At 40.7% G+C, this 25,374-nt stretch overlaps 1 protein-coding gene across 2 annotated transcripts in view; it reads left to right on the top strand.

The window, feature by feature from the left end:
* The first annotated feature begins 2,147 nt into the window (after positions 1 to 2,147).
* PXYLP1 (2-phosphoxylose phosphatase 1) overlaps positions 2,148 to 25,374 on the top strand; it is a 40,574-nt gene continuing 17,347 nt past the window's right edge. Inside the window, exons 1-3 of one of the 2 annotated variants that reach the window (XM_075201881.1) lie at positions 2,148 to 2,424; positions 7,539 to 7,598; positions 24,962 to 25,081. In XM_075201881.1, coding sequence (XP_075057982.1) covers positions 25,003 to 25,081 — 79 coding nt within the window. In that variant the 5' untranslated portion in view covers positions 2,148 to 2,424; positions 7,539 to 7,598; positions 24,962 to 25,002. The remainder of the gene's footprint in view (positions 2,425 to 7,538; positions 7,599 to 24,961; positions 25,082 to 25,374) is intronic. The other variant, XM_075201879.1, reaches the window with a different exon arrangement.

Below are 25,374 nucleotides of genomic sequence, written 5' to 3'. Positions count from 1 at the left end.
GCAGTTTATCAAATATCTATAGTAACGATCGATCGGAGCACAGGATAAGAGACCACACAAGTGTCTGGTTTCCAAACTGAAACTGCTTTACTCCAGAAATAAATCATATAATTATTCATAATAGTTTTTAGGGGTATAGTAGTGTAACAACCAATTAGAAGTTTTAGAGGTATAACTGCGCAACAACCAATTAGAAAACAGTAAATTATGAATACAATAAGCTAATGATACATTGTGCGTATTCTGCAATTTGTAAGTTTTAAACAAGTCTTTCTTATGTTTTTATCTTCTCCTGCATTCTCTCACCAGTCTAAATGTTACTTTTCATAAAACATTCAGCTGTGCGTCCTTGGCTTGCCCATATTCTCTGAGAACATCTTTTGCAACATTTTTCAAAACTTCAATCTTTGTCTTTTCTCATTCTGACTACAATATCTACTAATTTCTTTTAAAGCTATAACATAATGATTACTTATATGGATATATCATTTTTATTTTGCAAACCCTCACAACATAATGAATGTCCCCATAATTTATATGCCAATGGTGCATCCTCATATCTTCTGAATGGCAATATAGCTCAAACATCATGCAGTTTGAGCAATTTTGCCTCTGACAACCACCTCTTATTTTCTGGCGGTTTGTCAAGCATCAGCTTAGTAAATCTGTCTGTTTGCATTTTTATCACATTAAAAAATCGGAACTAAAGTGGTGGTTTATTAAATTGTGGTTTTTAACCTTTTAACTGGCAGTTTGGCCTTTAGTAAGTCTGGCAATTTTTTAAAACCGCCCCGTGGTAAATCTAGCACAAAGTCTCATCAAGGAATCAAGGTGTGTCACTGAGTATTTATGGACCAATATCTTTATGAGCATTGTGATTTTTTTTTCCTTTGAACAAATAATAACTTTGTGTCTAGACAGAAAAATAATATATTACAGAGATCACTGTATCTAGTAACAGGTTACGTATACAACAATAGTACTGTGTATTTGGTTATGTTTCAATGTAAGCTCCATAGGGATAAGGACTGTTGTGAATGATTCAACATACAAATAAACAACAATAATAAGTTTGCTGGTGGAGTTATACCCCAAAGTTGTCATCGCCAGCCAAATAATAAAACTTTCCAGTTATGTAAAATCAGGACATGAGCTGACTATAATTCTGCTTCTTTACCACCTTGTAAATAAATATGTTCTCACCTCTCTCTGGGTGGGTAGAACATTGGTGGTTTAATTTTTTTTTTTTAAAAAAGAGTAATTATTATTATTAAGACTTTATGTTATGTTTAGTGAGCTCTGAACACTCATTGCCTTCAAACATGTCACACAATCATTCTCCCTCCATGTATCTGCACCCATAAACAGTAGTATTGCATATATTGCAGTAAAATCACAAATAGTATATTACGTTATGCTTTTGCACACTTGTCTCATACATCAAACATTACATCTTGATCTATATTATAGGTTACATGCATTTACAAAGTAATATTGTTTTTACTACCTAATAGGATGGATTACACAATATGTAATTATGGGTGTTATGTGCAATATGTTGTTGTTGGATTTTATACACTTAATACAAATGTTTTAGGAGCAAATGCCTCTTATATGGGTACATAGTACTTGGGGATTGCATTATTAGATGCACTTTTACCTGCAGGGTGCACCTTCAAATTAATTTCCCGTGAGTACACCAGTTATACATTGCTTTCAAAGCATTTGGTGACACAGTGATTGCAGTACCAACCAGTTAGCAGCACATTTGACAAATTACACATAAGGCGATATCAGTACGCATTAATATGGATCACTTCATACAAATGTACAAAGTTACTGTATAGCCTGCAGACGTCATCTTTGTGCCCTTCATCACACGGACGCTCTTCCTAACAATACTTAGTTTGTCTGCATCACGTTACATGTATGGAAAGGCCATTCCTCGACCCTAAGCGAACTGATAGTCGTCACCTGAGAAAAGAAAGCTCCGCTTGCCCAAGACAAAGATGGCGGCGGGGTGTCTACTTTACCCACCTGGTGACACGGAGCGCAACAAGTGACGTTCGCATAGCAACGGTTGCTAAGCAGGCTGCCCGATCTATTTGGCACATTGGTACAAGGTGAGAAAGGGGCGGGGATACACGGAGTATGCAGCAGTGCACAGAGCACGCCCTGTATACACTGGCAGCCACTCATTACCCGTCATGTCCGTGTACACTGCCCCCGCTATAGCCCACTAGTGTCTGTGTGATCCGTTCCTCTCACCCACTGGTCGTGTCTCCTCCTCTTCCTCCCCTCCACTTCTACTCATTCATTCCCCTCTCCCCCCTCCTCTCTGCTCCTCTCCCTCCCTCTATTCACTGCTCTTCTCTCCACCCTCTTCTTCCTCTCGGATCACCCGGAGCAGTAATCAGGCTGCAGGTAGGTGATGTTACCTTGTCTCCTCTATCCCCCCGGGTCTCCTCATCATGATGCTACCCATCATCCAACCACATCGAGCTCCATGAGAGCTGTATCTGCCCCCCCCCCTTTCCCCAGCACTGACCCCAAAGAGTCACAAGCCCTGCAGCGAGGGTCTGTCTCCTGATTTGGAGGTGACATTTGGTTGGGAATTGCACCCCTATAAATAAGAAGTCCTCAGTAGACAAAGTCACTGATGTATATTTGGTAAAATCCCAATGTTGTAAATATAACCATGACATAAATAATTAATATGTAGATCCTTTTCCATTAATCTTGATTAAATTAATGTTCCCCAGTGATGCAATTAGAACCATTTGAGTGATCTCCTTTTCCTTTGCTTAACAAGGACTTCCCAACCACTTGTGTGGCCTTAAACATAAAATTAGATAGTGTGACAACTGGGCAATAGAGTAATTTGAGTGTAACCTACTACTAAAAGGAATTTAACTTTGTTCTTTTTTGCCGGAAAGGGATTTTGAGTACGTTCTTAATACAGTGTGGCATAATCTGCAACGTATGTTCCTGATGGATTTGTGGCCTCTTCCTGGTTTAATCACATATGGCTGTGCTTGCATCTAGTTGATATATGCACTAATAGTTTTGGAATGTTGATGTAGTCTAGATCTTTCAATACAAAGGTGCAGAAGTGTTGCAAACCATAGCTTTTTCTTTTTTTCATAATGTCACATAACATTCCATTGCAGTGAACAACTGTGAAAATTGTACAATTTTACATTAGAAAATACTTTAATAGTTTAATGTTTTTTAAAAAATTTTATAGCGGGCATCTTGTTTTCTGTGTAAAATTTTAATTTGTAATCGGTGCATTTTAATTTGAACTTTCCCCTTTCAGTCTTTGCTTTTCTGAAAGTGGACCTGTCACTTACACATAATGGAGACAGCCATTTTGTGGGTGAGCTTTAGCCAATGATTATGAAAATGCAGCCAATCAGTTCACTAGGAAGTACTCATCACTGCAGGAATGTCACTAGTTCCTATAGAATTGATACAGTGAATATTGTTTAGGTGCACAAAATGGCTAATTCCACCTCAGATTATTCACTTTAATTGTTTGGTTATTAATACGGGGCAATGCAATGTTGACTTCTGATTTATGTAAAACTCTAATAATTATTGTATTGCAAAATCACCTTGAATAAATGTTGGTGCCAATCTTTGGCAATAGCACACATATGCTGTTGCCCACAGCAGCCAATCGGTTTTATGTAAGTAAAACTAATGACAGTCGATGGAATTTTCATCAATTCTAGGGCCCTAATGAATTAATTATGTGGGGGTTTACAAATAGCCTATTTATTTAGCTGTTTTGAATGAATGACGGTTCTATTAAGGAAATAGTTACTTCTGGGAGTTTGAAGGGATTACCCTAGTGAAGGCACATCTATAAAAGACAGCTGGAAAACAATTTAAAATATTTGCTTAGTTCTCCTTCAAGTACAAAGTTTTTTGTTTGCACTTTTTTGCATGGAAACATTTTCTGCAGTTTCCCACTGTCGGCACTGTTTTAAAGTGTTCCCAAAGCCCAAGTTTAGCTTGTGTGGCGAGAGTGGGTGTTCAAGTTGGAGACAGCACATATCTTTAGCCCACACATTCTTAACTTTATCTGTATCCATGTTGGAGTTCTGCTGTCATTTTATCATTCACAGCACTGCGTAATATAATTGGAGCTATATAAATAAACAATAATAAGTTCACTGTCAACTTGCCAACATTGAAAGTCTTCCCCACAACTCATAATGCAGAAAACTCCCAAGTCACCGGAAAGTATCTTGAAACAAAAGGTTTATTAATGAATATTGTGCTGACATCACAGGTTAACTATACACATTATCTACCAATCAGGCATTTGGTTTCATTAGCCAAACTTGCATAAGACTGATTAGTTACTATCCCACAGGTTGCTGTGTGCATGCTTGTGTGATTTACACATTCCTAATGTGGAACCAATGACATTATTTTGTGGTATGCATGTGAAGTTTCACTCTCGTACTATAAACCTCATCTTTCTTACATCTCCCTACACGATTGTGAGGTCTGTCTAATTTGATAGACAAGTAAAATATCACAGTTTGCTTAGAATATTGCAGCTAACCTCTGCTCATCTATAAATATACACTCGGAATGTGTAGCGAAAAAAACCCAAAACGTTTTTATTATTATTATTATTATTATTATTATTGCAGTACCGTGTTAGCCAGAAAAATCTATGTGATGTTAAATACTTTTGCGTCAAAAAAGACAAAAGTATTATAGGAATGATACCTTTTATTGGCTAACCAAAAAAAGGCAAGTTTACAAATGATAAACTTGCCTGATGAAGGGGCCTCTGTGCTCTGAATGCTAGCAAATATACCGGTAATATATATTTTTTTTGGTTCGCCAATAAAGGTATCACTCCTATAATACTTTTGTCTTTTTTGACACAAAAGTATTAAACATCAATATACACTCAGAATATTTCTGTTATGACCATTTTCATGTCTGGTCTACAATTATAATTTGCATATGTTATAGATGAAATGTTTTGCATGTGCTTGTGATGTGCTGTATAAGTTGCATTGAAGTTGAGGCTGTACTACATATTATTTTAGTCAGTTATTACAACAATCATATTTAGCCCCTTGTATTTTTCACTTGCCTCTTGTCTGGTTACGTTCTGTGACAATTCTAAAATATTTTAAATCTTCTACACATGATTTTTAAATATCACATTTAAACATTTTAAAATTGTGTTAAAAATGCAATATAATCGAAATTTGTTATGTATTGCATTAGAAAAATATGTTGGGTGTATGAAGGTAGTTTCAAGTAGTCGGGTTTGTACACTTATTCTTATCTATGCAACAAAGTTTAAGGATGTATTAAGAGGTGGAGTTGGGCACAATACACTTGCACTTTTTATGTACTTTTGATTAATTTGAATGGAGACCTGTTGAATAATACATGAAACGCATATAGAAAACTCATGTATATCATTTAACTGAATGCATTTTTGCTTATCACATGGTTACTGGAGCCCTTAACAACTTGTAATCATAGAAATATTAGTAGATATCTACTATATAAATGCCTAGTGGCGTGTGTGAAAAAAACAAAAACCAAGCTGCAGCGCCACCTGCTGGGCAGAGTTATACACTGACCTATATATTTCTTGAAGGAGAAGTGACAGTTGGGAGTGGTTGGTGGTTGCCGGGGGTGACAGTGGGGAGTTTTTAACACCTTAAGTAGCTTGATGAAGGATGTGGCGATGAAGGATGAGGTGATGGAGAAAAATGATGAGGTGGTGACATGTGGACAAAACCACGTTAAAAAAGGGCGCTTGCGTCGGGAAGTAACGCTCTTCCCCTGAAGAGGCCTGGGCTAGGCCCAAATGCATGACAAGAACCTTTTTAACACCTTAAGTAGCTTGATTTGACTAGAATGCATGAGTATCATGCACGGGTTAACGTGTATATGTATGTGTATATGTGTGTGTGTGTGTGTATGTGTATATATATATATATATATATATATATATATATATATATATATATATATATATATAATCAATATTTATTAAAAACAGTAATATAATTCATCTAAATCAGAATTTATGCACAAAACACAAAATCTGTATACATATACAAAATACAATGTTTATAAATTCACCTGTTTCTATGGAAACATTTCAGTAGAGCTGTACTGTGATCTATGGAAACAGAGCCACAGAGAGAGCCAGCTCCAGACTTCAGGTAACATGGGATATTCCTGGTGAGGGTCTCCACATTTTGTTTTAAGAAGAGTTCATGCTTTTTTTGTTTTGTTTTCTTTCTTGGTTTTTGAGGAAGGGTTGTCTAAAAGTGGACACAGGACTTGCGCTGTGCTAGGTGACCTAAGGCGGTCACCCAGGTTTACGAGACCCCTAAAACACTGATTGGCCTAATCACTCACTCAGGGTTTTTATTTTCCCTATAATGTCGCACACTAGGTACCAGCTCTGACATGTATGAGCAGCAGTCTATAGCTTCTTATCTATGAAACTTCCAGCTGCTTCTACTCTATGTGGTGCATTTATCAAGCTGCGGATTTGAAAGAGTGGAGATGTTGCCTATAGCAACCAATCAGATTCTAGTTATTTATTTAGTACATTCTACAAAATGACAGCTAGAATCTGATTGGTTGCTATAGGCAACAGCTCCACGTTTTCAAACCTGCAACTTGATACATTTACCAATATTTGAGCAATATTGTATTGTGTGATTGCATGGCAGAGGAGAACTGTGCATGTTGTGTATATCTGTAATAACATATTTTTATCCTGTAAGTATTAGGCAGTGATAATTCGTTAAACCACAAATCAGTAGAAATAACTTACAGAGACTTGGCACAATTTGAAATCAATTGCTTGTCTCTTCCTAATCCCTCTGTGCATATATAGCGATTACTACAAAAAGGCTTTTAATAGTTATTACAGAAAACACGGGGGAGTTTAATAATTCATTCTACCCACTTTGTGTTCAAGCTTCAATACATCTATCGATTATTTTAGTTTACAATCTTCCAATACATCTGCTCAGATTACAACATTTGCCTTGTATAATGCTAATTATGTACGAAAGAAACCACCCTCTTGTAGTTTTTCAATTGTGGGAAATGGAAAAAGTGATTTGTTTCCCAGGGAATGGTCATCTGAAATGTGTAGCACAGAATGGCTTTCATCAGACTTTGCATAACATTGTTGTGTTAGTTGTGATAGACTGATTCAATGGTTTTACATACTTTCCTCAAAATAAAAACTGATTTTATCAGATTTTGTGTGCATGTGCACCTGGGATGTACACACGGCCCCAGGACTAGGAAAAACTTTGTAATCTACTTTATAATTGTAAAACAGAATGCTGCTTAAGGCCTGCAGGTGAAGATTTGTTGCTAGGTGCCAAAAAAGTGTTTGGATTGTGAGTGCCTCCTAATAACTCTTCTTTATGTACCCATTGTTTTGGAGTCCCTGCACCCAGCTCTGAGTTATTAGCAAACCTGCGTTCCTTTTTTGTTATTTGTCATTTATGTTTCAGAGTTGCCAACACTCCTTTTTCAAGCTTGACTGCTGACTATTTATGGATTTAAGATGAAAAGTGAGTGTTCCCACTTCAGCATTGTATCATACAACTGCTTGTCTTTGTTAGTGCTCCAAGGCATGTTTTATTTTTCTGGTTGTGCCTGATTTTTCCATTTGTGTGTGTGTGTGTGTGTGTGTAGATAGGGATAAAAATATAATAAATATGTGTGTGTGTGTGTGTGTGTGTATAGATATATACAAAATACATAAAGTGTGTATGTAGAAGCACATTTTTGGCTTTCCTACACCAAGTGTCTTTTCTCACAACGTGTTAGGAAGTGCACAATTGAACAAACAGGGAATAACATCTGCACTTTTTCAATAACTGCACTGTACATTGCATCTAGGTATATTTTTGTTTATTTTCTTTTATCTCTGCATTTTTGTTTTGTTTTTATTTGCCTCCGTTTTTGCCCTTTATTCTCAAATTCCAGTGTTTAACAAATTGCTTTTCTCACTATCCTTTCATCACACTATCTTTAGAAGTTTATCACCCTTCACCCTCTCTACAACACCTTTGTCCACATTGCCCAACGCTACTCCACTCCACTCTAATTAACACTCATAGGGGCATATTCAATTGTCCTGTTTCCGTGGCGCGTTAAAACTATTACCGTTATTACGGTAACAGTTAGCTGGATTTCAGCTCGCGGCTCAGGGAGCTGCGAGCTGAAATCCAGCGAAAAAACTACCGTAATAACGTTTTTTCCGCACACTATTACCGTAATAACGGTAATAATGTGCGGACCATGAGATTTTCAGCGTTTCCGCCGACAATTGAATATGCCCCATAAACTGTTTTCCTCTTTGTATTCACTAACTGTAACATCCTCACCCTGCGCCAGGACATAAATGGTCACACATCTTGCTCTTATCTTTCTCTCTGCTTCTATTAACTGGTGATATATCACCAAATCCTGGTTCCTCCCCCCCAAAAAAAAATAAAAAATCAGGCTAACCTCAAACACATCACTTGTCTCCAATCCAAAGCCCTATGGAATGTACGCTCAGTTTGTAACAAACATACCCAACCTCTTCCTCTCAAGCAACATCTACTTTCTGGTAATAACAGAGACATGGCTTACACAGACACTGCCCCACCTGCAGCCCATTCACATGGTGGCCTCCCTTTCACTCACTCCCACAGACCTGGAAGCATACAAGGAAGTGGAGTTAGACTACTTCTTTCCCCACATTGCACATTCACAGTTATACTAAATGTCCCATCACTCACCTTCACATCTTTTGAAGTACACGCTATTCAGAACTACAACCCATTCTCTATGCATGTTGCTGTGATCTATCGTCAACTTGGACCACACCAACAAATTTCTTGAACATTGTTCTGCCAAGCTCCCTCATTTCTTATCCTCTGACATCCCCACTATCATTATGGGTGATTTACACATCCCTGTTGATCCACTTTCTTCTTGTGCCTCTGAACTACTCTCCTTAATTTTCTCCCTCAGGCTCTCTCAATGGACTGACCTCTTTACACATTGGGATGGCCGCTTCTTTGATCTTTTTTTTTTTTTCTCTAAACTATAGTTTCTGATTTCCTTAACACTCCTTCTTCCCTCTCAGATCATCACCTTGTCAGCTACAAGCTCAGCCATTACGTTTACATCTCTGCTGTCAAACTCTATCAAGTCTCCTCATACTCGCAAAAATCTTAACTCTCTCCTCTTAATTCTCCTCTCTTGATCTTAACAAAAGCCTAGAACCAGCCCTTCATCAAGTGGCTCAAACTACTCCTTGTACTCCATGTCGACTAAGATGTCAGCCATGGTACACTAAAGAAACGTCATCTTCAAAAACTTTCTTGCAAAACAGAGCGTGATTGTTGTAAATCTTGCACCGCTAATGATTTTCTTACATATACTGTTATCTATCACTCCTCTCAAAATGCTGTGGACACTGCTAAACAAACATACTTCCAGTCTCTCATCTCTGCTCAGGCCTTTAACCCCAAGCACCCTTTTAATACATTCAAACCTCTTTTCAACCCTCTCTCACCATAAACTCTCCGAATACTGTCAGTACCCAAGATCTTGCTTCCTACTTCAAGGACAAGATTGATAAGATCCGTCGAGAAATGGTATCCTCTTCCTCGACAAATCGACTCAATTCCTTCCCAATGCCATCTGGCACCTTTTCTTCATTTAATTCCATAAATGAAGATGAAGTATTTACTCTCTTATCTTCCTACTCCACTACCTGTCCTCTTGATCCTAAACCTTTACAAATCTGTCGATCCCTGTATACTGTGCTCATCCCAACCTCAACTAAAATCTGTAATCCCTCTCCGCTCTCCATCATTATTCAAGCACGTTATACAAGCAGTTATCTCTCCTATTCTGACCCAAACTCTCCCCCAAATTACCGTCCCATCACACAACTCCCATGCCCCTCCAAGCTTCTTGAGAGAATTGCCTACACTCGCTTCACACTATTTCTTTCTTCACACGACTTGTTGAACCCCCTTCAGCCAGACTTTCCTTTCCAACACTTCACAGAGACTGCACTGGCAAATTCGATAGCTGCTAAATTTAAAGGCCATTATTCACTGCTGATTCTCCCAGATTTATCTGCTGCATTTGACAGGGAATATGGTGGCGCTATGTAAGTAAATGTTAATTATATATATATAAGTTAACCCGTGCATGATACTCATGCATTCTAGTCAAATCAAGCTACTTAAGGTGTTAAAAAGGTTCTTGTCATGCATTTGGGCCATAGCCCAGGCCTCCTCAGGGGAAGAGCGTTACTTCCCGACGTAAGCGCCCTTTTTTAACGTGGTTTTGTCCACATGTCACCACCTCATCATTCTTCTCCATCACCTCATCCTTCATTTTCATCGCCACATCTATCCAGATGTCTATCCAGACACAGGGATCTCTCTCAGCGGTCCTGAGTATCACACTCCTCTCACTCTGTCACCCCCGGCAACCACCAACCACTCCCCACTGTCACCCCCGGCAACCACCAACCACTCCCAACTGTCACCTCCGGCAACCACCAACCACTCCCAACTGTCACCCCCGGCAACCACCAACCACTCCCAACTGTCACTTCTCCTTCAAGAAATATATATATATATTTTTTTAAAATCTTTATAAACACTATTAACAATTAACAAATTAAATTAACAAATTAAAAACATCTTAGTATACCAAATTTCAGCCCTTTCTGAATTTTTTTTTTCCACACACACTAAGAATTTAGTAGGTCAGTGTATAACTCTGCCCAGCAGTTGGCGCTGCAGCTTGGTTTTATTTTTTCCACACACACAGACAGACTAAAACACGCCACTAGGCATTTATATTATAGATATATAAGTTAACCCATGCATGATACTCATGCATTCTAGTCAAATCAAGCTACTTAAGGTGTTAATAAGGTTCTTGTCATGCATTTGGGGCTAGGCCTCCTCAGGGGAAGAGCGTTACTTCCCGACGTAAGCGCCCTTTTTTTAACGTGGTTTTGTCCACATGTCACCATCTCATCATTCTTCTCCATCACCTCATCCTTTATCTTCATCGCCACATCCGTAATCTCCATCGTCTTACTGTTCTAAAACCTCTCAATACACAACGTTTCTGCTAAACACCTTATCGCTGTGCTCAATCAGTCTTCCTTGAAGGGCAGTATTCATAACCTGCACTTTCACATCACTGCTTCTCCGTACTCGTGAAAATGCGACATACAATTGTCCATGACCAAACACAAGCTCTGGTAAATAAATACCCACACGGTCAAGAGTTTGAGCCCTCAACTGGTAAATTTAGCCTTTACTACCCCTCCCACGGGGGGAAGGGGGGATGATGGAAGTTAACTGACTTCACTATTATCATTTTTTTGTCAAATAATGTCCGTATACCAAATTTCAGGTCAATTGGATGAGCCCTTTCTGAGAAAATAGTTTTTTACACACACACACAGACACTAACACACGCCGCTAGGCTTATATATAATATAATATATATATATATATATATATATATATGTTAACCCGTGCATGATACTCATGCATTCTAGTCAAATCAAGCTACTTAAGGTGTTAAAAAGGTTCTTGTCATGCATTTGGGCCATAGCCCAGGCCTCCTCAGGGGAAGAGCGTTACTTCCCGACGTAAGCGCCCTTTTTTAACGTGGTTTTGTCCACATGTCACCACCTCATCATTCTTCTCCATCACCTCATCCTTCATCTTCATCGCCATTCATACTGCAGGCGAGCGGGGTCCAACCCGGGAATTACCCCTCGCAAAATCCCGGGTCTAAGTCCCGGGATTTTAGACCCGGGATTTTGTGGTTGGACTATTCATACCGCACCAAGACCCGGGTTTTTCAGCGTGCCTTTGCAAAAAAAAGGGTTTTTGGTGCGGTATGAATGGGTCATAAGAATTTAGTAGGTCAGTGTATAACTCCGCCCAGCAGGTGGCGCTGCAGCTTGGTTTTATTTTTTCCACACACACACAGACAGACTAACACACGCCACTAAGCATTTATATTATAGATTATATATATATATATATATATATATATATATATATATATATATATATATATATATTTATCTCTTATACAATAAATTGTTGATGAACACAAGAGGCCAGCACACGGTAGAATAGTTAGATTCCATCATACAGCAGTAGCAAAGCCAACAGCAACTTTGATCTTACCTGAGATCTTTGTCAAGATAGCCAAAATTGACAGCAAAGGCACATCATTAAACTAATCTGTATACTGTATTACAGGTTAATTTGTGTTTACATATATTAATATATATTAATGCATAATAACCACTTCTTTCATGTGGATTTAGAGTTTTCCTGCAGCAAAAGTGTAAATTATTGAAGCTAAAACAGTAATGACCAGATTTGTCTTCTATTTGATATTGTAAAGAATGAGTATAGTACCATTTCAGGCATGTGATTTTATAATTATAACACATATTAGTTTCAATATAGTGGCATGCTTCAGGTTTTCCTCTGCTTTATCAAATGGAAATTCCTAACTATTATTTGTAAACACAGTGCATGTTTATTTAATACTATAGCAGCCAATGTAATAAAAAGTGTATAGTACATTAGAGCGACGTCTTTGTAATGTTGCAGTGTTTGGAGCAGCTGCTGGTTTTGCGTTCTAATACAATAGTAAGTGCCTACCTTAAACTCCCTTTATCTAAGACAAAGTGAAGATGAGAGAACCCACTATAAAGGAAAAACATTTCATATCACATTCAGTTTAATACAGTTTTTAGTAAGCCTATAAACTCAGTAGCTCTTCTGATATGCTGCTCATGTGATCAGTAAGAGGATGAGAAACTTAAAATAAAAAAAATGATAATTTTCCAACTCACTCTGTTAATTCTCAGAGTGATTGGCTGTACAGAATGCTAAGTTTGTACTTCCTACTGTTCAGGACATAATTTTGATTTATAAAGCTGGAAGAAAAGACTTTCATTGTTTTGTATAGCTGAGTTCTTTTGATCTTTTCGATCGTTTTTCTGGGGTTTTTTTTCTTCTAATATACAGAAAAAGAGAAAGGAGGGTCTCAAACTGGAGTACATTGAAATGCTTTACTCATACTTGCCAACTTCTCCGCGTTGACTTCAGGGAGATCCCGGGGGAGGTAGGCGTGCGGGGGCGGGGCTTGACGAATCGCATAATTTTGGCCACCTCCATAGGCATCAATACATGGACATAGGACACAATTTCTGAACTGTGTCATCATGCCACAGATGGCGAAGCCAACCACGTCTTGTACTGGCTCAGCATCAGGGAGAATGCCAGACTCTTCAGGGACTGAGGGAGATCACCCATATTTCAGGGAGCCTCCCTGACATTCAGGGAGAGTTGGCAAGTATGGTTTTACTTAGCTAGGATTACAGAAGAAACATACTTTATACCTACCAAGTGATATATATATATATATATATATATATATATATATATATATATATATATATATATATATATATATATATATATTGATCTATCTATCTATCTTGGTTGTTTTAATTGAAATACCAACTGTATTCATTTAATTGACAGTTAAGAATATAAGAGAAAAGGGAAGTCTGTAATTGATTAAGAGAGGCAAGGATAGATGGGCATGCTACTAAGGGGGAGCTAGTGTTAGGGTATCTGCTTATAAAGTTTTCAGGCATTTCCTGTTTAGATCAAGAACATCGCTCAACATTTCTTTTTACTGTTTAGCTAGGGGCCTGGTAGTAGGAAAGGTGAGCAGACTTCGTGCCTGGGATTTGTTGGGACTAGCATGGAGGATGCTTGTTATATACGATATATGTCCATGGAGGGTCGGTTTCTGTGTGACTGGCAGTCATACATGGCTACCCTCCAGAGAAATTCTGCAGCTAAGAAAATTTAAATGCATGCTTAAAAGGTACTTAACTTGCCATTTAAGAAAAAAGAAAACTTATGTGAGATTGCTGTTTTAGTTAATTTTGGCAAAGTAGCTAACGGAAGAATCACAAAAACGTAATATTGCTCATACACTTAAAATAAATTGACATGACTAAGGTACCAAAGGAAAGCTCCATCTTTCGCAATAAAATATATAGCCTAGCTAAAGTAAAAAATAAAAAAGTTATCGGCAGTGAAAGCAAGGGGCAAATCAATTTGTTTTGTACTTTTGTTTTAGTGTCTTATATTTGGAGTAAGAGTGATGTTATTGGACATACTGATGGGAGGGGTTTCTGGCAGGAACATAATAAAACTCCTAAGGTAGAACAGTGAACGCATGGTTAGGCAGCTCTATTTGTTAAACAATATCAAAGTGAGATTATTTAGCCCTGAGAAACCCATACAAACAAATTTGTTGAGTAGACTAAATGTAATCTGCATTTGACAGTGAGGTTAGTCTGGCAACGAATCATAATGAATGAGCTTCACGGTGTGCTGCCAGGCTGTACCTGTACACGTGTTTAATCTTGCCAGATAGGTCAAGGTAAAGTAAGAATTGTGCAAGGGAATGTGAGAGAGGGGGGAGAGGGCAGAATGTGCAGCTGCAGGCAGGGGGGGAGAGGGCAGAATGTGCAGCTGCAGGGGGGGAGAGGGCAGAATGTGCAGCTGCAGGGGGGGAGAGGGCAGAATGTGCAGCTGCAGGCAGGGGGGGAGAGGGCAGAATGTGCAGCTGCAGGCAGGGGGGGAGAGGGCAGAATGTGCAGCTGCAGGCAGGGGGGGAGAGGGCAGAATGTGCAGCTGCAGGCAGGGGGGAGAGGGCAGAATGTGCAGCTGCAGGCAGGGGGGAGAGGGCAGAATGTGCAGCTGCAGGCAGGGGGGAGAGGGCAGAATGTGCAGCTGCAGGCAGGGGGGAGAGGGCAGAATGTGCAGCTGCAGGCAGGGGGGGAGAGGGCAGAATGTGCAGCTGCAGGCAGGGGGGGAGAGGGCAGAATGTGCAGCTGCAGGCAGGGGGGGAGAGGGCAGAATGTGCAGCTGCAGGCAGGGGGGGAGAGGGCAGAATGTGCAGCTGCAGGCAGGGGGGGAGAGGGCAGAATGTGCAGCTGCAGGCAGGGGGGGGAGAGGGCAGAATGTGCAGCTGCAGGCAGGGGGGGAGAGGGCAGAATGTGCAGCTGCAGGCAGGGGGGGAGAGGGCAGAATGTGCAGCTGCAGGCAGGGGGGGAGAGGGCAGAATGTGCAGCTGCAGGCAGGGGGGAGAGGGCAGAATGTGCAGCTGCAGGCAGGGGGGGAGAGGGCAGAATGTGCAGCTGCAGGCAGGGGGGGAGAGGGCAGAATGTGCAGCTGCAGGCAGGGGGGGAGAGGGCAGAATGTGCAGCTGCAGGCAGGGGGGGAGAGGGCAGAATGTGCAGCTGCAGGCAGGGGGGGAGAGGGCAGAATGTGCAGCTGCAGGCAGGGGGGGAGAGGGCAGAATGTGCAGCTGCAGGCAGGGGGGGAGGGCAGAATGTGCAGCTGCAGGGGGGGAGAGGGCAGAATGTGCAGCTGCAGGCGGGGGGGAGAGGGCAGAATGTGCAGCTGCAGGCAGGGGGGAGAGGGCAGAATGTGCAGCTGCAGGCAGGGGGAGAGGGCAGAATGTGGTACATAGGGTTGAGAAATGTATTACTGCAGTGGGGGGGGAGGGGGGTGTTTTACTTAAGAGGTGAGGGGAGAAATTATTGGCAAGGGGCATGGCTTGACCCCTTTCAGACCTCATCCAACCATCTCTTTGTTCACCAGTGCAAACTTTCTTCCCCTTGGGGACTTTTAACACTGGTGCATATCTGCAGTAAGGTTCCTCTTTTACATGGTTAAGCAAGTTAAGTTTTTGTTTTGTTTGAGTATTATCTCCTGATGCAGCCATCGGACCAAAAAAGGTTGTGCACCTCGCTATTAGAAAAATCTTGGTGATCAAAGTGTGGCTTCCGAGTGATAAACTGCAGCCACAGTATAAATGTACATCCATTGCACAACGCAGCCTTGATAGCACGTTACTGTGGCATGGACTACCTCTAAAAACAGTGGGGGGTCCTGGAGCTGAAGTCCCTACTGGTCAGAGAAATAACTTGCATATATGCCCTTTTTCACAAATATTTGTTCACAGAAACAAGTCACAACTGTACTTATTATTCCTCATTTGGCACAAAGAATTGCTTTGCAAAACACAGCAGACTTTCTAGTATTTCTAATCTCAAAGCTCATTGTTTTTGTGCTGGATTTGTAAATAAATTAGACATGAGTATACAACTTATCTCCACCTCATTGTTTTCCCCAGTGTTGAGCTGAATGTTAGGAGTTCCATAATGGCTCTCTCGATCCTTGACGGAGAACCTTCTAAATACACATATGAGTGTTCAGCAAATGCAGCCTTAGTTTTAATGGTGAATGTCTGGAGCCATCTGATAGAATTAGAACTGTACTTTACTGGAGACAGACACCAAGAACTGCTATTGATTGTTCTTGGAGCCAAATGTTTTACACAACCGAAATCCTAAGGAGAAAACATCATTTAAAGTCAAATGTAACCAAGTGTAAGGTAAGGTTATGATGGAGAAGCATGCTATCATATTCTGTAAACTGCTCATAATACCGGTCTTTCCTTTAATGAGAAAGCAAGAGGTGGAGCTTTGTTTAACATTGGTGTAATATAATTTGGGGTGGGTGGTAGCCCAGAGTCCCCTGCTGCAAGGACCCCAGACCTTTCACATTTACACTCAGTGGTACAATATGATTTTTACAATGGATAAAATGAGCTTGAAGTGATAACTTTACTAAAATGTACAGCAAGGCTATCAGACTTTATACCTTCACTATTAGTTTATTGCCAGATACTTGGAGCACGATTCTTGCAGTATATATTAAAGCCCATGTAATTTGGTGGCTTGTTGTGTGTTCTAATGAAAATGTTAATTTAAAGTTTTAAATTGTGAGTATTAAAGAATAGTAGAAGTTTCAATGCATCAGGCATGAGCAGCATACAGTAAGTGGAGTGGGGGCCCCTGGCTTGAATAAAGCCCAGTGTCTATGGATTAACCTGCATCTGATGGTATTATTATTATTATTATTATTATTATTATTATTATTATTATTATTATCCTTTATTTGTTAGGCGCCACAAGAGTTCCGCAGCGCCATACAATGCACTAACAGTAGACAGTACAGGGTATTACATTACTGAACAGTAAACAAAAAATACTGACACTTCAGGAGCTCTAAGCAGGCTAATGCGGTAGAGATGGAGCAGAAGAGCTGGTAAGGACACAAGAGGGAGGAGGGCCCTTCTCAATGAGCTTACATCCTAAGGAAGGGTGAACAAAACACAAGTACAGAGGGAGTGAGTTGGCGTATAAAGGAGGGAGCGCCTTGTACGTTGTGGTCAGGAGTTTGAAAAGGATTCTGTGTGGTATGGGGAGCCAGTGTAGGGCAAGGCAGAGAGGAGATGCGGAGGAGGAGCGGCGAGATAGGAAGATGAGTCTAGCAGCCGCGTTAAGAATAGAGCGGAGGGGGGCAAGATGGGAGAGGGGGAGGCCGGAGAGGAGGAGGTTGCAGTAGTCCAGGCGGGAGATATGGATGATAGTTTTGGTGGCATCCTGAGAGAGGAAAGGTCGGAGGCGGGCAATGTTGCGAAGTTGGAAGCGACAGGCTTGGGCAAGGGATTGAATGTGGGGGGTGAAGGAGAGAGAAGAGTCGAAGGTAAGGCCTAGGCAGCGAAGTTGGGTGACAGAAGAGATGGAGGTGTTATTAACAGTGATAGAGAGGTCGTGGTGGGAGGGGAGCCTGGGGGGAGGAAAGACAATGAGCTCCGTTTTGGAGATGTTGATCTTGAGAAATCGCGAGGACATCCAGGAGGAGATGGCGGAGAGGCAGTCGGACACACGAGAGAGAAGGGAGGGGGAGAGGTCAGGCGAGGAGATGTAGAGTTGAATGTCGTCAGCGTAGAGATGATACTAAAGACCGAAGGAGGAGATGAGAGTGCCAAGGGAGGAGGTGTAGAGTGAAAAGAGTAGAGGGCCAAGAACAGAGCCTTGAGGGACTCCAACAGGGAGAGGGGAGCTGGTTGAGGAAGAGCCAGAGGTGGAAACCGAGAAGGAGCGGTTAGCGAGGTAAGAGGTGAACCAGGCGAGGACAGAACCCGATAGGCCAAGAGAGAGAAGAGTTTGTAGCAGGAGGGGGTGATCAACGGTATCAAAGGCCGCAGAGAGTTCGAGTAGGATGAGTAGGGAGAAGTGACCCTTGGATTTGGCTAGTAGGAGGTCATTGGTAACTTTGGCCAGGGCAGTTTCGGTGAAGTGGAGGGGGCGGAAGCCTGATTGGAGAGGGTCAAGGAGGGAGTAGTCCGAGAGGTGTCTGGTGTGGCGGTTGTAGACAATCCTCTCAAGTAATTTGGAAGCATAGGGGAGAAGAGAGATAGGGCGATAGTTAGCAGGAGAGGTAGAGTCAAGATTAGGTTTCTTGAGGATGGGAGAGATAAGAGCGTGTTTAAAAGAAGAGGGGACCACGCCAGAGGAGAGTGAGAGGTTGAAGAGGTGAGCGAGGTAATAATGGTAGCGATGGTACAATATAATGTAGCGATGGTACAATATAATACGAGTAAACAGTCAAACCCCAGGTCTCTCGCCAGTCAGTGCATGTTCCCAGGCCAACACCATTAGCAGCTACTGTCATGACTCATCCACTGATTGATCTATGTCTCTAGGAGGCTGATGATCTCTTCAACCAAATATTTTCATTTTTTTTATTATTATTATTATTATTGTAAATTATAATAATAATTTATTTATAGGGACATCCAGAGTTAATCCAGAAACCACAAAGGAGCAGCTTAATATTCACAATCAGAACAGTGATGCATATTGTATAATAGAAACATAGAATTTGACGGCAGATAAAAACCACTTGGCTCATCCAGTCTACCCATTTTTTAAACTATGGTATACCTTAACCCTATTTGAACCTTCGTTCTTTTTTTTAAGGATATCCTTATGTCTGTCCCAAGCATGTTTAAATTGCTCTACTTTATTAGCTTTTACCACCTCTGATGGGAGGCTATTTTACTTATCCACTACCCTCTCTGTGAAGTATTTTTTTTGTCAAATTTCCTCTGAACCTGCTTCCCTCCAGTGTCAGTGTATGTCCTCTTCCTTTAAAGAATGTTTTCGCTACCTTGTTCAAACCCTTGATATATTTGAAAGTTTCTATCATGTCCCCCCTTTTCCTTCTTTGCTCTAAACTTTACATATATAGGGAGAATTCAATATATTCAATGTTTAACGCTGGTTTCTGCTCGCGGCTCATGGAGTCGTGAGCCTAAATCTGGGTTAAAATTACCGTATCAACGGCTATGGTGCGCTGGCCACGTTACATTTGACAGTAACGCGTCCAATTGAATTCTCCCCTAAGTCTTTCCGGGTAAGTTTGTGCTGCAGGCAATGCACCATTTTAGTTGCCCTTCTTTTCACAGTCTCTAATGTATGTATGTCCTTCTGGAGATATGGCCTCAAGTACTGTTTACAGTATTCTAGAAGAGGCTGCGCCAATGACACCTATACAGTGGTATTATTACTTCTTTTTTTTTCTGTTACTGATTCCTCTCCCTATGCAACCAAGCATATGTCTTTCATTTCTCATTGCTTTGTTTCATTGCTTACCTGAAATAGTGACTCCTAGACCCCTTTCCTCCTCAGTAGTTTCCATTATATTGCTGTTAATACTATATTTAGCCTTTGGGTTTTTGAGACCCAAGTGCATGATTTTGCATTTTTTTGGCATTAAACAGTAGCTGCCACCCTCTTGACCATTCCTGTAGTCTTCCTAGATCATCAGTCATTTGTTTTACCACTCCTGGTGTGTCTACCCTGTTGCATATCTTTGTGTCATCTGCAAAAAGGCTTATTTTTCCTTTAGTACCATTTGCAATGTCACCAATAGAGATATTAAAAAGCACTGGTCCAAGTATGGATCCCAGGATCCTCTGTCCTGCAACAAAGATCTTATCTATTCAACCATATTAGAATCCAATCCCAAGCTTTTGAGTTTATTTAACAGTCAGCTATGTGAGACAGTGTCCAAAGCCTTACTAAACCCTAGATAAGCTACATCTACTCCCCCCTCCTTTATCTATTACTGTAGTCACCCAATCAAAAAAGTCAATAAAATTTGTTTAATATGCTCTCATGCACTCTTTTCAAGTTCCTCCACTCTGCCAGAGTCACTTATACATTTTCCCATCTCTACAAAGTCAGCTTTTCTAAATTCTAACATCTTTGAGCAGCACGGTGGCGAAGTGGTTAGCACTTTTGACTCACAGCACTGGGGTCATGAGTTCAATTCCTCACCATGGCCTTATCTGTGAGGAGTTTGCGTGGGTTTCCTCTGGGTGCTCGGGTTTCCTCCCACACTCCACTGTTTGTGTATGTGAGTATTGGGGAATTTAGACTATAAGCCCCAATGGGGCAGGGACTGATGTGAGTTCTCTGTACAGCGCTGTGGACTTAATGGCGATATATAAATTGGTGATGATATTTTTTTATTTATTTTTTTCGTGTGGTATGAGTCGGTCTCTGTCTACTAAACCATATTGCTTGATGGTCACTGGTTCCTAGGTTCTTCTCACCCACATTTACATCAGATATTCTGTCACCATTTGTAAGAATTAAGTCTAATATTTGCGAGTTGACTCTTACCATTTTCTTGAGGGATGCTCTCTACAAGAAATTCAGAATGTCCCTACTTCTAGTGGTACTTGCAAAGACCTCTCCCAGTTCACCTCTGGTAGATTAAAGTCTCCCATGATTATTACCTCTCCTTTAATGCCATTTTAGTGATGTCCTACAATAAGGTCCAGTTCCTCTTCCTCACCTGTTGGTCTATAGATCATGAAGAATAGCCTTGTCCCCCATTTCTGTGGTCACCCAAAGGGCCTCAGATTTTTCTTCAATACTTTTGTAGTAAACTAGTATTTATGTTTTTTTTCACATACATTGCTACTCCTCCTCTGATTCTTCCCACTCTGTCCTTCCTAAATAAAGTATATTCCGGTATAGCTATGTCCCTGACATGATTTTCCTTGTACCATGACTCCACGAAAGCCACAATATCCAGACCATCCATTGTTCTCATCTCACTTAGTTCTGGGATTTTATTTCCTAAGCTCCTATCATTTGCACACATAGCTCTAAGGGGGTATTCAATTGTTAGCGAGAACCGCTAAAATCCCGTGCTTGAAAAATATTACCATTGATACGGTAATATTGCGCGTAAATACCATTAATACGGTAATTTACTCGCTGGATTTCAGCTCGCAGCTCCCTGAGCTGCGAGCTGAAATCCAGCGAGTAAATTACCGTATTAACGGTAATATTTTTCAAGCGCGGGATTTTAGCGGTTCTGGCTAACAATTGAATACCCCCTTAGAGTCTTTTGTTTGTACATTTCAAATTCCTTGCTACGTTTACCTCTGTCTATTTTATTTTGTGTTGATATTTTGCATTGTCTTCTGTTGCTGTGGATATGTCTTCTGCTCTATTAGCCTGCAGAACCTTTGTTGGGGGAGCAGATTTCTCTATTCCTATTTAGTTCCCTGCCCCTTCCCAAGCTAGTATAAATAATTCCTGATGAAGCTTCCAAACTGCTCCTTTAGTATTCTGGTTCCCCTTGAAGATGGGTGCAGGCCGTCCCTTTTGTATAGGCCCCTACCTTGCCAGATGACATGACTGTGGTCATCAATCCAATCTCTCCTCATTACACCACTCCCTTAGACACACATTGAAGTTTCTGATGCAATGATTTCTGTTCTCACCTCTGTGTACTGCTATACTGCTGAAAAAGTTACAGTGGTTGCCACCTGCTTTACAGCAGTTCCTAACTTTTTAAATTCATCTTTTACTGCCATGCCTTCAGCATTAATCAGGTCATTTGTCCCTAGGTGGAAAATGATATCCACCTTCCCATCTTTTCTTGATTCCGCACCTGTCTCCGATATCAGCCGCTGTTTGATTCACCAGGTTTTTTTGCTGTGCGCACAGCACAGCTTCAGGACTGTTCATATTAGACATTAGCCTCTCATCCACCTACTTGGCTGGTTCACACCACTGCTGTTATGTCTCACTACAGACTTCCTTTATATGCCAGCTATCAACATAATATGATGCTTCTATGACAGTGGTCAGGGAACAGGGGTAAATTACCCCAAATGGGGTAAAAATGAAATTCCTGGGGGTAATGCTGCCGATTCACATGCTGTCAGTTGAATTGTAGACCCCTTTACATGTGAAATTGCTGTTGTACCAGAAGAGTCTGAAGGGTTGGCAGAGGCACTTCTTGAGCTCAGATGCAATAATGAAGCACGTATTGCATTTGAAAACAAAGCAGATCTGTCATATTTTTGGATGTCAACAGCTGTAAAGGCATCAACATTGCACATGAGGAGGCAGTCAAAAAGCTGCTGCCTTTTGCAACAACCTACCTTTGCGAACAAGGATTTTCCACTCTAACGAACATAAAAACAAAGCAGAGAAATCGATTGGACGCTAAAAACTGTATTCAAATTGCTCTGACATCAAAATGCCCCAATATTGATGCTCTCGTATCAAAAATGAAGGAACATAATTTCTCCAAAGCCTGAAGTTTTGAAGTTGAAGCTTTCAAAGAAATTTTGAATAGATTCAATAAAATTTTGAATTCCAATAATTAATAATATATGATGTCCTTCCTTTCAAATGAAGGGGGTAACGTCGGCGTATCTAAATATGTTTGGGGGTAAAAGGTAAAAAAGTTCCCTGACCCCTGTTCTAGGACATTGAACTTATCCTTACCATTGTTGTAACCTGTTGTTGTCTCTGTAATACATCTGTGGACTTTTCTAGCTGCACGAATACCATTGATCACTATTGAGACGCTACATTTCGTCTAGGTACTTTGCCTATCCTATGTTAAGTCTGCTTTTGATTATATTATCCATAGAGTCCTGCTCTACTACAGGACCTTATTATTCATATATCAGTTTTGGGCATTACAGCCTTTTGTATATATACATGTTACATCAGTGCACTGATTTTATTGTGTTTTTGGTTTATTACACAACCGTTAATTATTTTGGTATCCGTGTATAATTTACATTTGACTTTTTGGCGGCCTAAAAATCTGTAAACGATGGAACGATGTTGGGAAAATTCTGCAGTGTGTACACACTCACTACTAGCAGTGTAGGCAGATCTCCAGAGTCATAATCTTTTCAGCAGACTGTTATGACAGATGAAGAGCACAGGTAAATCCTTTAAAAAGTGTATAGTGTTTACACAGGGATAGGCATGTTGATCGGGACTTTCAGTCGTTGGTAAAATCGTTAGCGATCTCGCGTTGTGAGAATTTTTCATTAGTGTGTACCTAGCTTTACGTTCTAGAGGTGTGTGTGTGTGTGTGTGTGTGTGTTTCAATTATGCAGTACCACACTGATATTGCTTTTTGTTTGATAAATTAACTTTAACTAAACTTCATATAAATTTACATTAATACCAGCATCTGTATGACAAAGTGGTAGGGTGAAAACAGGTTTTCACTAAAGGCAAACTGTATATTTTAAGTGGTGGTCATACAAATATGGACATGAGAGTTGTGCTTTTTCTTCCAGTTATGCAAGTTTGTTTTGTGTCTATTTGCTTTTCTAAATCCACTTTTTTGCTGTAGATTGTAAGATATTGACCTGCAACATAATCTATGCCATTACTGAGAAACCCACTGCAATGCTCCTCATGTCAAGTTTGTTTACTTCTTTTTTCTGGCTCTTTAGGAAATTTGTTAAATGATCTTTAAAACCTGTGACTGTCCCTGGAAATTAGACACATTTGGCCAGTATTTTGGCAGATCCAAATCATGTTTGCAGAAACCCTACACCCCTCTCCCTCTCCCCCTCTCCCACCGCAAGTATCCGGCTCTGCTGACCGAAACCCCAAGTGCTGCTCCATGCAGCTGGTTTCACAGGTCTGGTGGTTCTTCTTGCAATCCTGGGCGAAAACCATGGCTTTGAGATGTGAAGGGGTAGGGGGGATGAGTGGTTTGACCACTTAGAAGCCACAATCAAGAGATTGTGGCTACTAATGAATCGCCTCACTCATACACCCTTTCAAAGCCATTTTAATTGAAGCACATCCGCAGCGCTGTACAGAGAACTCATTCACATCAGTTCCTGCCCCATTGGAGCTTACAGTCTAAATTCGATAACATACACACAGACCAACAGACAGAGAGAGAGACTAGGGTCAATTTTGATAGCAGTCAATTAACCTACCAGTATGTTTTTGGAGTGTGGTAGGAAACCGGAGCACCCGGAGGAAACCCACGCAAACACGGCGAGAACATACAAACTCCACGCAGATAAGGCCATGGTCGAGAATTGAACTCATGACCCCAGCGCTGTGAGGCAGAAGTGCTAACCACTTAGTCACCGTTCTGCCCACATATAAAATGTGTGTATTAACACACAGTAAAACGTTTCGAACAGACAATGGCTCAGATAATCTTATGATCACTCACCTTTTCAGTGAGAACACTTAAGACATCTATGAATATGTTTTAGAATTGTATTTCCAAATTGAAAACAAAACTTTTCATCATTATTCCTTGAGGCGTGCGGGTGAGACAGCCCTGAGCGTTCGGTTATTTCTTCTGCCCCCATTACCCCTCTCATAGCCATATTAAAATGGCAATTGAAATAGATTCTGCATTACAGAACTGGAGGATCCCCAGGAAACTGGTTGCATGGCTCTAAGTGGGGAATCAGCAGGTTTATACAGTTAAGTGGTGGCGCAGCTTTAAAATCTGTGCTGTACTGCATCTTTCTTGGTATAAACATGGCTGTCATTTGCATTATTCATCCACCATTGCTAAATTTACAATTCTGTTTTGTTGGGTATGTTTAATGGCAGAAATGAAGAAACCATGAAGACAAAGTAGAAGGAATTGAAGAATGCTTCTCCGAAACAGATTTCTTTTACTGCTGGCCCTGGCTGCACTTCTCGCCTTCCTAAGTATCAGTCTTCAATTCTGTGAGTATACTTATATACACCTATTTGTTAATAAGGTTATCCAGAATTAAACTTTTTTTTAAATTATTCCTACAAATCTCTATTGACTTTATCTATTTATATATAGTATCACAGTGGCATCTTTCTCTAGAGTATGAACATTTGCTGTCCCCATATTATAAAAGATTGAACTCTCAAACCTGGTGTGCTGCGTGCTCCAGCTGTTGTGGAATTACCCATGCCATCAGTGCTACCTTTGTGGTTAGTTGTTCAGCACCCTACCCCATAGTAGGGCCTGCTCTGCCTCCTCTACA

The sequence above is a fragment of the Mixophyes fleayi genome, chromosome 3 (genome assembly GCF_038048845.1).
Source record: "Mixophyes fleayi isolate aMixFle1 chromosome 3, aMixFle1.hap1, whole genome shotgun sequence".
Lineage (NCBI taxonomy): Eukaryota > Metazoa > Chordata > Amphibia > Anura > Limnodynastidae > Mixophyes > Mixophyes fleayi.
This window is presented reverse-complemented; position numbering and strand designations above follow the sequence as displayed.